Source organism: Paramisgurnus dabryanus, chromosome 5 (genome assembly GCF_030506205.2).
Source record: "Paramisgurnus dabryanus chromosome 5, PD_genome_1.1, whole genome shotgun sequence".
NCBI lineage: Eukaryota > Metazoa > Chordata > Actinopteri > Cypriniformes > Cobitidae > Paramisgurnus > Paramisgurnus dabryanus.
This window is the reverse complement of record NC_133341.1, coordinates 34,809,677-34,825,084: the sequence shown is the minus strand read 5'-3', so window position 1 is coordinate 34,825,084 and position 15,408 is coordinate 34,809,677. Positions and strand designations below refer to the sequence as shown.

The following is a 15,408-nucleotide window of genomic DNA, read 5'->3' as shown; positions in this document are numbered from 1 at the left end:
ATCCCATTACACTTTTTGAAATCGAATCAAATTAATAATCTAGTCTTTATTGTATAAATTCAAATATAATTATAATTTTTTAGAGCTACAGAATAGGGTTGTGCCGATAGACGATAGAATTGTGTATCGACGATCGTCAGACATATTGCTGATAGCAGGCTTTGATGACAATTGTTTTTGTTGTTGTTATTATTATGAACGTCATAGTTTTACATTAACTCTTTCACCGCCAACGTTTTTTTAAATAAGTTGCCAGCCAGCGCCAGCGTTTTTCTTGATTTTCACCAAAGTTTAATGCCTTCCAGAAAATGTTCTTCTTTAAATATATAAACATACAATATACCAAATGAAAGAACAGACCCCCTGCTTTCAAAAAAAAAACCGTTTCATCCTACCTTCAGTGGTTCTTTTGTAATCAGCTTTTGAATATGGGTAGGTTTCTGCAAAAACACCACATTTTGAGCAAAAAGCAGAGATAATTCAATTTTTGTGACGGACTTTTCATAGAGATCCCATTCAGAGCGATCTTTAAAACGGACACGGACATGCAGCAGCTTGCCATAGGGCAATACTTCCGGGTTTAAAAAGTTGCGGAAGGTATTGCGGAAAGACGGAAAATCTCGTCATTGGCGGGGAAGCGTTTTCTCTTAATTGACGAGATATCTCGTCAATGGCGGTGAAAGAGTTAACATGTGCATTGCATGCTTTTCCTCGCATGAGAGGGTTTGTGGGCTTCAATTTGCACGAGAGAGCTTGTAACATGCACAGATTCCTTCTCGCTTGCACCTGGACTTATACCCTGTTCACACTGTTCCAAATTTTGGTGCATATCCGATTGGAATCCAATCACATTTAGAACGTGTGAACGGCCAAAAACCACATAAGAAAACCTTTTTTTATAATCCGTTTCAGGCTATATCCAGAGGTGTTTTGAAATCCTTTTTTAAATCACATTTCCTGAAATCCATTTCAGTCTGACCGCTCTGATCGCATTTGTGTTGCTTTTTGGTTACGTAATGCTGTCATGTAAACGCAACCCCGGCGCGAACTTTGGAACGTTGAGGCAGATTGTTGTGCCAGCGTGTCATTGCCATAGAAACAGTGCATATAATCCAGAACACGGCAGAATGCTACAGATCGCAGAGATTGGATCTGAACAGTTGTGATACACAATATGGACAGTGAGTCTGTCAAATTGGATATGCACCAAAATCGGATATGAACTGACAGTGTGAACAAGGTATAATGCGTGCTTCTTAAACTCTTGCTTGGACCTGAATGCGCACAGCATGGACTCCTAGCATTGGAACTTGTAATGCGCATGACTAAGACTCTTCCTCGCGACATTTCCACTGCGCTAGAGAGGTTGTTAGGTGCACTAAGGGTTAAAACTAGTGAGTATGTTGTTCCCACTCCCTGACACGCAGAAAATTTAAAGGACAAGTTCGGTATTTTAGACTTAAAGCCCTGTTTTCAGATTGTTTATGGTGAAATAGAATGGTTTTGACTGAAATTTCGACATTTGCGCCTGTCCTGAGAATTTTCGCGTGTTTGTGTTTCAGCTCAGACCTCTACAATGGGTTTAATGGTGCACTGGAACAATCCTTCCTAAAATGCATTAAACTTTCGTTTACAAAGACGTGAAACTCACCGAGTGGTCAGGGGTGTTCACTGATATGCTCACACAAAAATCGCTGCAAAAGATGCTTTCCAACAGCTGTTTTAGCGTTCGTTGTTAACTTGTGGACCTATTTTCCCAAACTCCTCACACCCGTACATTCTTCCGCTTAGAGCTTGAATAATAGACACTCCAGCCCAGGTGGTGGCGCTAATCCGCCTTTGCCAATTGCAAGAATAGAAACAAAGTTCCCGGCGCGGAGTAATACCGTACCTCACAGCACATCTAATACATGTCAATGGAGTTGGTAAAAACTACGATAAAACCTGTTAGAATGCGTCTTTTGGAGTGATTTTTGTGTGAGCATACCAGTGAACACCCCTGACCACTCGGTGAGTTTCACGTCTTTGTAAACGAAAGTTTAATGCATTTTAGAAAGGATTGTTCCAGTGCACCATTAAACCTATTGTAGAGGTCTGAGCTGAAACACAAACACGCGAAAATTCTCAGGGCAGCCGAAAATGTCGACATTTCAGTCAAAACCATTCTATTTCACCATAAACAATCTGAAAACAGGGCTTTAAGTCTAAAATACCGAACTTGTCCTTTAAGAGCGCCTGGACTTTAATGAAGCACTTGGATTCATGACATCAGTTTTACGAAGGTTGCTGTCATCATGGTTTTGCCCTTAGAGTAATTGACAAATAAATGAACAAATAAATAAATGAGTAAACCATTGCCCCGCCCCCCGATACTATTCTGTACTATTGGCGATCTCACTGGCTGACGATAGGACAATTTCAAAATGGGGCATATCGCCCAACACACTACTACAGAAGTGATTTTATCTTTGTCTTGGGTTGTTTGGTTAACATTAATGACACAGACTTAAGTAGGTTAATTAAGGTTACTGTCTCTTTAAGATAAGAACAGACCTGGTTTTTGCCTCTAATCTATGTGTCCTGTCAAGAACAGAAAGATTTCATGTTCGCTTGGTTTTTGAAATGCATCTCTCTGTTTATGCACTTTTGAGTGCACTTAAACCCATGCGCACATAGACAGAATTCCTAACGCTGCTTCGGGAATAAGATGCAGCATAAACAGTCGATAAACTATGTTGCTTTGCAGTGCTCTATTCTAGAGCTGAAGATCTTTGCCCGAACCCGATGGGTTTGGGCTTCATTTCTAACATTTTACACGGGCTCGGGCTTGCGCTCCGGCTTTGCACAGTAAATCAGCGGTCAAGTTCAATGCTGCTGGATGCACTTTCAGTAAGCGCAGGACCGCACTGAAGCCATTTACAGTGGATTTAATAATTTTCCTCAACAAAAACATGTAGCCTCATCTAGGCGAGTACAGGTTTTTAAATGTATAACTAAATATTAATTGAGGCTTAAATACATAATTTAGACAGAGGATACGCAAATCCCGCGGAGCCTTTATTTTAATTTCATTATTGCCAAATACCCATCTTAATTCAGAATGTATTATCTTTATTTAATTCGTTAAGAAATAATAATTTTTATTGGCATGTTGGCCTATTTATAGTGTATGGCATAGGCCTATTCAGAGTGAGATGTTACGATGTTACAGATTACTTATTTTATTTCTTTGTTTTAACTTCCAAGTTGCGTAGCCTAGTTAGTCATAAATAAATAAACTTAAAACCTGTGTAAATTACTCATTCTTGACAAAAGCTGTGTACGTGCGCACATTTAAATAATACAGTCGGGCTGTAAACGGGTTCGGGCTTTTAAAAAGCTGTCAATAAAAATGTACTTTCGGGTTCGGGCCAAATTCTGTCGGGCTTTGGTCATTTCGGGCCTAACTTTTAAGGCCCGATTACAGCTCTACTCTATTCAACAAATGTATTTTCATGGACTACAGTATGAGACACAGTAGCGCAACTCTCTCTAAAGTTTACACATCAAGGGTTTTGTTCTTTGAAGGGAAGTAAGGATGATTACTTCTAATTGGAGTTGGACCAGACACATTCAACGCACACGCGTCTAGGTGTACAGCAAACTGCTGAGTTTAGCACCTTTTTGCGGTTAAATTGTAAAAATCACTTCATTGTTAACATTTGAAAGTCTGTGAAACATGTGCAAATGTTAAACCATCCCTATTTAAGTTTGCGTATTAATCTGCGAATCACATGCAAGTTGTGGGTCGTGATCCGTATCAGCTGTGATCCGGTACATCTCTAGCCTTAGTATTGTTTATAACCTGGTTGTAAACCTGTGTGGATGGTGTAGGTTAAACAGAAGTCTCTTCACAGGTGGTATAGACCCGTCCGTGCTGAGGGATCTTCCTCCTGAGCTGCTGGCAGAGATCGAATCCACCATGCCTCTGTGTGAGAGAGTCAAGATGAACAAACGCAAACGCAGTACAGTTAATGAGAAGCCGAAGTATGCAGAAGACAGCTCTGAGGACGAGCAGTTCTGTGAGTAGTGCACTACACTTCTCCAATACTACACTGAACAACATGCACAACTACAAATGCCAGATCGGTTGATATGATATACTACTTTCAAATAACAATCAGTCTTAGGCTAACTAGACAAATTTAGGTACTTTATTTTACTAGCCTCTTAAAGGGAAAGCTAATTCTGAAATTATTTCCTCAGTCAATATTATTCAGAAATATTAAATCAATTAAGAAATTATTCCTGTGGATATTTATTTTGATGTTAATTGGATGTTGGAATGAGAGCGGTCAGATACAAAACCAAGCACATGTAAGCATTACTTGAAGTCTGCATTTGTTTTTCTTACTAAGCGTCTCGCAAACGTCATAAAAAGGATCGTGACAGAACGTGGGAATTCGAGGACCGAGACAGGAGGAGCTCTGGGGAGCATCGAAGAGAAAGCAAATTCGATGCGCGCCGAGGATCTGGAAGCCGATACGACGAATCTGATCAGGACTCTCCTCCTCCCAGCCTCAGTGACGGTGAGCTGAGAACATTTTCTTATTCACTTTAATAAATTCATTCGGCATGTAACTGTGAAAAAAGCTCTGCGTGAAAAATCTATTTGTTGCAGACAGTTTTGATTTTGTGGCATGCCCCACGAATTCATGAGAAACACTGTAATGCCAGTGGTAATCTAATAAGCCACACACAAGTCTTCATAGGCTAGTGTTTCTTTTGGATTGTAGCCAGTGTTGTAATATTGTTCGAATTTATCGGGTATTTTCTTACATGCTTTATTATGTGTTAAGTGAGATTTTTTACTCTTTCAGTTGCAAGACGTTTAAAGTCAAAAGAGAGGCAAAAGAAACGCAAAGCATATGAACCCAAGCTAACGCCTGAAGGTAAACCAATTTCCTTCACTCATTGAACTGAATATTTCCTCTGTCACTTTGTTGAAAGCATGCTTGCTAAATCTCACTCTGTTTTCTTTTCTTTGCAGAAATGATGGACTCTTCAACGTTTAAAAGGTTCTTGTTAAGTATTGACAACATCTTGGAAAACCTAGAGGATGTAGACTTTACTGTTCAGGGTATGTATGTGTGTGTGTTTTATAGGTTATGCATAAAATCCTTTATAGTTTTTGTGCCTTCATTTTCACTTTCATGTTCTTGCAGATGATGATGAAATCCCTCAGGAGCTGCTGTTGGGGAAACAACAGCTGAATGAGTTGGGTAGTGAATCTGCTAAGATTAAAGCCATGGGCATCACCTGCAGGGTAAGTGCTTTAATATCTTAAACCACTTTTATGATTGTTAAAGACCCCATTAAATTATTATTGAAGCTTATTGAAGGTTTGACAAAGTAACTTCAGTTAATATTATTAATATTAATGTTGATATGCATGTGTACCGTGCTAGTCAAAACGACAAATTTTTTACAAATAATTAACTAGCCAATTTGTAACTTATCAATAATTTGCCAAAAATTTGCATTATTCGCCCTTCTTCTTAAAGTAATGATTAATAAGTCTTATTAAATGCGGATAAAGCTCTTTCATGTCCGTTATGCGTTTTACTCGCTGAGCCCCGAATGATTCGCTGAGCCCCGAATGATTCGCTGAGCCCCGAATGATTCGCTGAGCCCCGAATGATTCGCTGAGCCCCGAATGATTCGCTGAGCCCCGAATGATTCGCTGAGCCCCGAATGATTCGCTGAGCCCCGAATGATTCGCTGAGCCCCGAATGATTCGCTGAGCCCCGAATGATTCGCTGAGCCCCGAATGATTCGCTGAGCCCCGAATGATTCGCTGAGCCCCGAATGATTCGATGAGCCCCGAATGATTCGATGAGCCCCGAATGATTCGATGAGCCCCGAATGATTCGATGAGCCCCGAATGATTCGATGAGCCCCGAATGCTTCGCTGAGCCCCGAATGATTCGTTTGGTGACTGAATTGTTTTAACCGTTCGTTGAAACGAATCTGTTTAAAAGAATCATTCATTTTTGAGTCATTACTGGTCACGTTGTGTTAAAAGTGCGAACATGATGTTGAACCATTTCCACGAACAATTTCATGCAGGAAACAATACACATCTGCTTGTGTAGTAGTGTGAAAATATAAAATTTGGTCAAGGCAGCCACCTCCAAAAAACTATTAAAGAAAAACTTCACTGAAAAATGAATTTTCCGTCAATTAGTCGCCCCCATTACTGACCCTGGACCACAAAACCAGTTATAAGTTGCAACGGCTAAATATTGTCTTATCCTTACAAACCATACATTAATCTATTAGATGATGAATAAATCTAAATTTCATCCCGGTGACCTCTTATTGACTTGTTTTTTAAGCTTTTTTCTATCACTGATCTGGGTGAAGTATAAAGTTTTTGTAAATGTAACTGCATGTCCACATTGTGTGTTGAACTTGTTTTTTATGTTGTATCTCTCTTATAATTGCCAGATTCCCTCTGATAAGCTGGTGAAACTGTTGAACATCCTGGAGAAAAACATTCTGGATGGGGCAACACTTTCTACACTCATGAACCTTGTGAGCAGCATTAGTAACTTTTATATTTCAGATGATGCTGTTGAGAGGGAGTTTTTGTTGAGCACAAATTTGATTTTGAATACTGTAAAGTCAATCTCATTGGCTCATGGTGCACTGTTTTCCTCTCTGCTCTCCGTCAGGATAATGATGGTGAGGATGAGGAACGTCTCTGGAGGGATCTTATCATGGAACGCGTGACCAAATCGGCAGACGCTTGTCTGACAGCGCTGAACATCATGACATCAATACGCATGCCCAAAGCCGTGTACATCGAGGATGTGATCGAGAGGGTCCTGCAGTACACAAAATTTCACCTGCAGAACACTCTTTACCCACAGTACGATCCGGTTTACAGGGTCAACCCTAAAGGAGGTAAGATACTTCTGGTGCTTATTTCATACAAAATCTGTTCACACCTAATCCAATATTGAACAGCTTGGATATCTGATCAAGATGTTTGACATCTTAACAATTAGTTTGAGTATATTTAAGTGCGTTTCTAATGCATAAAACTCTCCACGCAGTCCTTAATATACTCAAACCCTGCTGCTGTCACTTGACAGTATCAAATTATACTGAAGCTGCCATGTTGTTGTGTCTCAGGTTCCTTGCTCAGCTCAAAAGCAAAGCGAGCCAAGTGCTCCACCGCAAAGCAGCGAGTCATCGTCATGCTTTATAACAAAGTCTGTGACGTTGTCAGCAACATCTCCGAGCTGCTGGAGATTCAGCTGCTTACTGACACCACCATACTGCAGGTACGAGTTTATCTGGATTGCCGTTTTTTTCCCAATTCACTCCCCTCCTCTCAATCTCACTGTGTTTTGTTTCTGCAGATCTCTTCGATGGGCATCACTCCGTTCTTTGTGGAGAATGTCAGCGAGTTGCAGCTCTGTGCCATAAAGCTGGTGACAGCGGTATGTTTTACATTTAATGTAAAAACCATAGATTTAATGTTTTCAGGCATATCCCAAAAGCTGTCTAAAGCATTCAGGCTCACACATCTTTTGCATAACTTTGCAAAATATCTTTAGTCCCACTGGCTAATATATGATGTCATTAGTTAGTCCTTCCAGAAAAACGCTGAGTTTTTTTGTGATTGTAGCGGGCAAAAGTCCTTGATCTTGCAGAACTTTTTATTTTAAATGCTATGGAATATGCGAGATATTTATGCAATTTTATGCGATGAAATTGCGGAAACTTGCAAAAACTGCGGGAACTTGCAAAAACAGTTTTTAGCTTTAGCAGCTTTTTAATGATGTTCACGTCACATAATCACATCATTTCATAACGTTCCCCATGGCAACGGGGGACATGGCGCTTGTGTTAGGTAAATGCAAAATTTTTCAACTTTCTGCTAAGATATATTTGATTTTTGTTATGAAAATGCAGGGATTATGAAATCATGCAAGCCCCGCATATTTTGCGCATGGAAATCTGCAATTTATGCTGTGAAAGTGCAACATATTTGAAAAAATGTGTCCTCCGCATAACTATGCGGACTTTGGCTGATTATGTGTTAAATCATGCTATCACATAATCGCGTTTTCTGGAGGGATCAATTAGTATACGGTGTCTACATGTTTGTTACCTGTGTAACCCACCGTTGCAAGTGGAAATGCGAAATATGTTTTTACTTGAGGGAGGGTTTCTAGCAGACCAATCACAGCGCTTGTTGTTTTTAGTATTGCATTATGTTTTTGGAGAGGTGCGCGTCAGGCTACGGACAGCCTACGGCGTAGGTCCTGCACTAAAGTATAAATCAGCCTTAAAGGTGGGGTGCATGATTTTTTAAAAACAATTTGGAAAAGGGGGTCGAGCCAAGTACCAAAACACACTTGTAGCCAATCAGCAGTAAGGGGGATGTATACTAACCGACATGACATCATTGCCTGGGTTGCGTATGTATGGGCGGGTTTTATCAAAAGAAGGTCCAGATTCTATTTGGGTAGGGGTGTGTTTGTTTAGGTGATTTCAAATGTCAACATTGTCTTTCAGAGATCATGCACCCCGCCTTTAATACCCCGAATGCTGATTTGACTAATTTGCTCTTCTGTTTATCTTTGCGTTTCAGGTCTTCTCTCGGTACGAGAAACACAGGCAGTTGATTCTCGAAGAGATTTTTACTTCATTGGCCAGACTGCCTACCAGCAAACGCAGCCTTAGGAACTTCAGGTACAGATGACAGTTCTGCCTAAACTGACCTGAAGTAAACATGAGCGTTTTCTACATGTGGACGTGATCTGTCTGTGTGCGCAGGTTGAACAGTAGCGATGCAGAGGGAGAGCCGGTGTTTATTCAGATGGTCAGTGCTCTGGTACTGCAGTTAATTCAGTGTGTGGTCAATCTGCCCTCGGAGAAAGACTGCTCTGAAGATGATCACAAGAAGGTACTGTTTCACATTATTAGCTATTTGAAGCTTTTATTGTGTTTACAGTGCGTAATATAACGTGTTCATGTTTCACATGTAAAAAACCGTGGTATTTTTCACACAATTTAAAATAAAGACTTATCTGCAGGGTTCCCGCGGGGTCTTAAAAAGTCTTAAAAAGTCTAAAATTCAGAATGTTAAATTTAAGGCCTTAAAAAGTCTTAAAAACACCCAGATTTTTATCCCAGGTCTTAAATTTAATTTACCCAAGTCTTAAATTTCTTACCTCTTTTCATTCCCAAAAAGCGTTGTCGGCAGAAAATAAAATAGTAATTTAAAACGCTGAAGAACTAACTTAATGGCGGAGGCAGAAAGTGTATGGTGGTGGGTCTCTAAAGAGAAACGTTCCGCCCTTTGTCTTAATCAACGCAAATCGTGCCATAAGCTATATTTCAGGTGTTGTGATCTGACTGTTTACTGTGGGTTTGGCGAGAAACAATCCTTAAACTTATAAGCAAAAATCTTTTTCGGGGTAATTTATAAGCCCGTGGCTTACCTGAGCATTTGCCAGGTTCTGAAACATAGAGGACACAGAAACGAACAAAAATCAATGCTGCTTTATTGAAAATCAACTTAAACAGTCGGGCCGTCGAGTCACGAGCCACCAACAGCGTGTCAACTTTAGTGTTACACCGTTTTATATTTTAGACTTTAATATTGCTCTCTGCTGCGATGCACTTGAACCTAACGCTTTTCCCTTCAGCTCTCCACAAACAGCAGCGATTGGCAGACGGAAAGCAAGAAAGTACCGTATTAAACCATATATTTCAAAAAAGTGCAATTGTCGTCTTTTAGGAACAATTCAAACTTTTTGATTGCGCAAATGCTTCAGGAGTTACGGTTAAATGAACAGCGGTAGAATCAGAGCCCTTTCGCATAGGCAGGCTGCTGCATACGGCATCGCCTGGTTTATTTGAGTTAACTGAGCATAACATTCGCAAGTCATAAGCATATTACAACAATTAACGATTAACTAAGAATAATAATCAATATTTTAAAGTTAATTTCAAAGTTAATATTCTGAAATAAGACCATTTCTGAAATAAGAAATGCGACCCTTCGGAGGCTACAGCCTTCGGATTGAGAAACGGTCTTAGTGGATAACGTTAGCAACACATATCAAACAGCCTTTTAATGGTAAATTTCATTTTCTTAATGCAGATTCATCCCTTATTGTGTAATTAGAGAGGCTATTAAACCTGATGGCGGTGTATATAGTGCATATTTATGCATAAAACGTATGGGTGGAGTGTTTTTTTGGCTCTGTAATTCTGTATTCAATTAAATGCAATACATTAATTTATTAATAACTTGTATTAATAAAATGCATATATTAATGCTTTTAGGGATTAATAATAATTGAAAGTGATCTTTTGTTCTTTGTATATTTATAAACAGGCACAAGATATATACACAGCACACAGTCAGTTGTACATTAAACATTATGGGGTGGTTTCCCGGGCAGGGATTAGCTTAAACCAGGACTAGGCCTTAGTTTAATTATAACATATAACTAGTTTTAATAAACATGCCTTACTAAAACCATTACTTGTGTGCATTTTGATGTATTTTAAGATATGTCAGTGCAAATTGTTTTCAAGTTTGGAAAGCTCTTATCCCTGTCTGGGAAACCTCCCCTAAGCTTACGTACTACAGAGTGTGATGCATTTTAAAGCTTTAAAGTTGTATGAGGCAGTGTAAAACTAGGCACAAACCAGCAGCTGACCATACTAACTGATCTAATATTAGTGAATTTTATTTGTCAAAAAACATTGTTAATAGAATTGTATAAAAATACTACTTACACATATTAGTGATGTATAAATATTGTAAATCAATGCATTTCTTGACTATTAATTAAGAAAAATCACAGCTCTTTGCCTCTAACTCAATGTATTTCAATGGCTCACTATGAGCCATTTTTGGGCTTTCATTGTCAGATGTCTCTTCCTAAAGGGCTATGGGTAAAATTTGTCGGTGCCAACACTCGCAGTCTAATAGAGTTAAGCATAATGTATTTCCATGTATTTTGATTATCTATTTTAAAACTGCGTTCATTTTATATTTTTCTATAACTGAATCAATAAAAATAGAATGTTTTAAGAATTTCTGAGATCATTTGAATGCTTCTAGTAATGTGTCGTGTTGGTCTTAAATTTGACTCATAATGGTCTTAAAAGGTCTTAAAAAGGTCTTAAATTTAACTTGCTGAAACCTGCAAGAACCCTGTATCTGTATAGCGCTGTTTTCACTGTTCCTAAAACGGGCTGATATCTTCCTTGTTCCAGGGTTTCCCGCAGAAAATGTGTTAGTTAAGGTGGTAGGGTTGTACCGGTGGGCGGGCTGGGGGCGTGGCAATCAAAGGGGCGGGGCGTTCACGTCATGATGAAAATATTTTTATTTAAAACACCCGAATTAAACTCAATTTTGAAGAAACTATGACAGAAAATGAACACATACTAGATTATTAATTAATTAAATGTTTTATCAATAGGCTAGTTATCCTCCAGACAGTGACGGACCATGTCTTTCTCTCATTTCGGCCATGTGGCGCGTGCCGCTCGCGGTGTGAAGAGCGTCCACACTATTCTCTGAGATGCACTTGACAGCCTTTTGTGCAGCGAAATTTTTTTTTGACAACCTAGTTAAGGTGGTAGGGTATCCCAGCTTAGGTGGGCCGCCCGAACTGAATAGTGCTGCGGAAAACCCTGCTTGTTCTATGAAGTCCCTCCTTCAGAAATGCGTATCGAGTTCTGATTGTGTAGTTTGTTTAGTGAGTTGTGATTCGATAGCAGCTTAGCTTTCTGTTAGCTTAGCTGGAGACTGACATATTCCTGTGGGCGAAGCTTAGTCAAAAAAACGTTCTAGTGACGTCATTAAAGCGGGAAGAAGAGGGCTGTAGTCCAAATCGGCCGTTCGTTGAAGGCTCTGGAAAAATGTATCGCCTGGCAGTGAACTTTGAGTTTTATCATTTTACAGATATTATATATGCTATTATAGCAACATTACACACTAACTAGCTTTTAAAAAAATGGTATCAGAAAGAACGTTTAACCTTTTAAACAATAATAACAGTTTTTACGGCAATCCATATTTCTAATATTATCCACTAGTTGGTGCTCTTACCCACTTATAAAACACTGAAGCATACAATGATCCAAAAACAGTAAAAACTCTGTGTGTATGTATTAATCATTGTTCTGAATCTGATCTCTAATAATACAAAATAACAAAAATGCTATTATTTCATGCTATTATTTGAGAGGTGACAAAAAGAGAACAAATAAATATAGGATGTTTATATATTTAAATAATACCTTTTCTGGAAGGCATTAAACTTTTATGAAAATCATAAAAAATGCTGCCACTGGCTGGCATCTTTAAAAAAAAAATGACTTAAAGGGCACCTATTATGCAAAATCCACTTTTAAAAGGTGTGTGGACATAAATGTGTGTTGGCAGTATGTGAACACAACCCTGAAATAAAAAAAATCCACCTTCTTTTTTAATTCCCATTAAACCAAAGTAGTCTCATTATACATGCTGTTTTGATTCTCTTGTTAAAGGTGCAGTGTGTAAATTTTAGCGGCATCTAGTTGTGAGGTTGCGAATTGCAACCAATGGCTCAGTTCACTGATCACCCCTCGCTTTTGAAACGCATAGAGAAACATGTCAAACATGTCATCGTCGGAGACAACTTAGTAAAAAAAGTTTGTCCGTTAAGTGATCTGTAGAAACAGAAACCGGCAAAAAATGGCAACTTCCATTAAGGGGACCCTCGGTATGTAGATAAAAACGTCTCATTCTAAGGTAATAAAAACATAACGGTTCATTATGAAAGGTCTTTATACACCCCTGACAATATAGTTTTGTATATTATTAAGCATTTCTGTTAAGAGATTCTTCTAAAAATTACACAGTGCACCTTTAAGTTGACATCACAAAAGCAAAGCCCTGCCCACGGCCACTGACTGATTGGTTATATTTACCCAAAAGCTTTTCTAAATGTGTTTGTTAGCACATTGTAGCGGTCATACGACTAAATATATAATTGTCACAGACTGTTTTTACAGGAACCTAATCTATTTTTAACCAATATAGGGCAAAGTGAGTAGCCTGGGTGCCAGCCGATCTTAGCCCCGCCCACAACATTTTGAGGAACGGGAAGATCGGTCTGGAGTTTCACCGCTGAGTTGCTACTATGCTCGACCCAAAGCTGGTCGAACCAATCAAATTGTCAGGGCGGGCTTTATATGATGATGGACAGATGATCAGTAACGTAAATCAACCACGTCACCAAAGAGCGCGTGTGTTGAATCTGTTGTTTACAACGAAATGGCTGCCGCGGTAGAAATCAGATGTGTGGACTCTGACATTGAGTCTGTTCTAAAAGATATCGACAGAGCATTGATTTTAAAAGAGGAACAGAGAAACGCGAGCAAGGCATTTGTTGATGTTTTTGCCGTCCTACGGGATTCGACAAAAGTTGTCGCACTTATGAAAGATCAAGTTAAAGAAGCAACTAAAATGGGTATCACGGCGATGCAACTCGGTGTGCACGACGAGATGGATATAACAAGCAAACGTAATGGGTATCGTCGTGGATGAAGTTCAACTAATGTACAAATGGTAAGAGATAGTCTTACTGTATGACTTAATGTGATATAAATGAAATGTTGTAAACATAGTAGGTGTTGATGTACGTTCGCAAACTCAGACTTGTAGTGTGTGTCGTAGCGAAATAACTAGCAGTTCGGTCAAGCTGCAAATACGTCATTTCAACATACGTCTCACACCCCGTTGCTCTGATTGGTCGTAGGTCTATCCAATTGAGTGCAGAGGCATTTTTCGGTTGAGACACGCCTCATAATTATAGCTCAATGGAGCGGTATCAGACTCAAATTCTGACTAGAATTGAGTATGACAACGTCAGGCTACAAAGTGAGGAGCTGTAGCTCATTTTGCATTTAAAGGTACAGACATGAAAACAGCGCTTTTTTGCTTCCACCCAAATAGGGGCATTTTGGGTATGTTATAATAAATGATCTGTGGGGTATTTTGAGCTGAAACTTCAGACACATTCTAGGCACAGATGAAACTTATATAACATCTTGTAAAAATTGGCATAATATGTGCTCTTTAATACGTAGTAGTAGTAGCAGCAAATACTTGGAAATCCCTCCGTGAACACTAAAGAAATGATCTATAAACATGTCTATTCTTAGTACTCCTGTAACGACAGAATCCTTGAACGTAACCGTATAGTCTGATTTATTTGTCAGGTTGACGATGATGTGTTTATTACCAACTCGTACGAGACTGCCAGACGGACGGCACAGAACTTTCTCTCCGTCTTCCTCAAAAAGTCAGATCATATTTCCTTCATATAAAATTTTATTTCATGATGGTTTGTGTGCCACTTGCATTACTCAATGTGTGATTTCTGTTTGTTTATTGTCTCAGGTGTGGGAGTAAACAGGGTGAGGAAGATTATAGGCCACTGTTTGAAAACTTTGTGCAGGATCTGTTGTCTACGGTTAACAAACCCGAATGGCCCGCCTCAGAACTTTTGCTGAGCCTGCTGGGCAGATTACTGGTAATGGCAGAACTTACACGTGCCATCAGGCGTACACTCATCATATTAAAAAAAAATACTGAAACTAAAGCATTTCCTAAAATTTGTGCTCTCTTCGTAGGTGCACCAGTTTAGTAACAAGCAGACAGAAATGGCCCTGCGTGTGGCATCGCTCGACTATTTGGGCACCGTCGCCTCTCGACTGAGGAAAGATTCAGTCACCAGCAGAATGGATCAGAAAGCCATCGACCGCATCATCAGTGAGGTAAACACACCTGCAGTTAACACACAAACATGCACACAATGCCACTAGTGGACTGCGTCTAAAACAATCTCTGTTTGCTGATGTGTAAAGAGCTCAGAAGGAGATGAGACCCAACGGTTACAGAAAGCACTGCTAGGTTACATGGACGAGAACGCAGAGACAGACCCTGCCCTCATGGTGAGTTCAGCTAAAGTCCCTTTAATGTCATCCTAGGTGCGTGCTTGTATTTTACTTAACCGGCCCTAACTGTGTATTTTATCTGGCCATGGGCTTTTTGTGTTTAGAGATCTTTGTTTTTTGGTCCGTGCATAGAAGCTCTTCTGATTGCTCCTTTTTTCCTACCTTGTAGTTTGCACGCAAGTTTTACATCGCTCAGTGGTTCAGAGACTGCACTACGGAGGCTGAGAAGGCCATGCGTAATCAGAGTCAAAAGGATGAAGATGATGGGACGCAGCACGCAAAAGAACTGCAGGCCACTGGAGACATCATGCAGCGCGCTGAAACTCGCAAGAAATTCCTTCATACGGTCATTAAATCCACTCCCAATCAATTTACTACTCTCAG

The 15,408-nt window shown here is 39.6% G+C and overlaps 1 protein-coding gene across 3 annotated transcripts in view; it reads left to right on the top strand.

Moving 5' to 3' along the window:
• The window catches only part of nipbla (NIPBL cohesin loading factor a), a 49,498-nt gene that overhangs the window by 14,126 nt on the left and 19,964 nt on the right, over positions 1–15,408 (top strand). For all 3 annotated transcript variants that reach the window (XM_065251010.2, XM_065251008.2, XM_065251009.2), the window contains exons 10-25: positions 3,897–4,061; positions 4,398–4,568; positions 4,860–4,931; positions 5,030–5,119; positions 5,205–5,305; positions 6,490–6,576; positions 6,717–6,948; positions 7,180–7,331; positions 7,410–7,490; positions 8,648–8,748; positions 8,833–8,962; positions 14,287–14,369; positions 14,468–14,600; positions 14,701–14,844; positions 14,935–15,021; positions 15,194–15,408. In XM_065251010.2, the coding sequence (XP_065107082.1) occupies positions 3,897–4,061; positions 4,398–4,568; positions 4,860–4,931; positions 5,030–5,119; positions 5,205–5,305; positions 6,490–6,576; positions 6,717–6,948; positions 7,180–7,331; positions 7,410–7,490; positions 8,648–8,748; positions 8,833–8,962; positions 14,287–14,369; positions 14,468–14,600; positions 14,701–14,844; positions 14,935–15,021; positions 15,194–15,408 (2,044 nt within the window). The remainder of the gene's footprint in view (positions 1–3,896; positions 4,062–4,397; positions 4,569–4,859; positions 4,932–5,029; positions 5,120–5,204; positions 5,306–6,489; positions 6,577–6,716; positions 6,949–7,179; positions 7,332–7,409; positions 7,491–8,647; positions 8,749–8,832; positions 8,963–14,286; positions 14,370–14,467; positions 14,601–14,700; positions 14,845–14,934; positions 15,022–15,193) is intronic.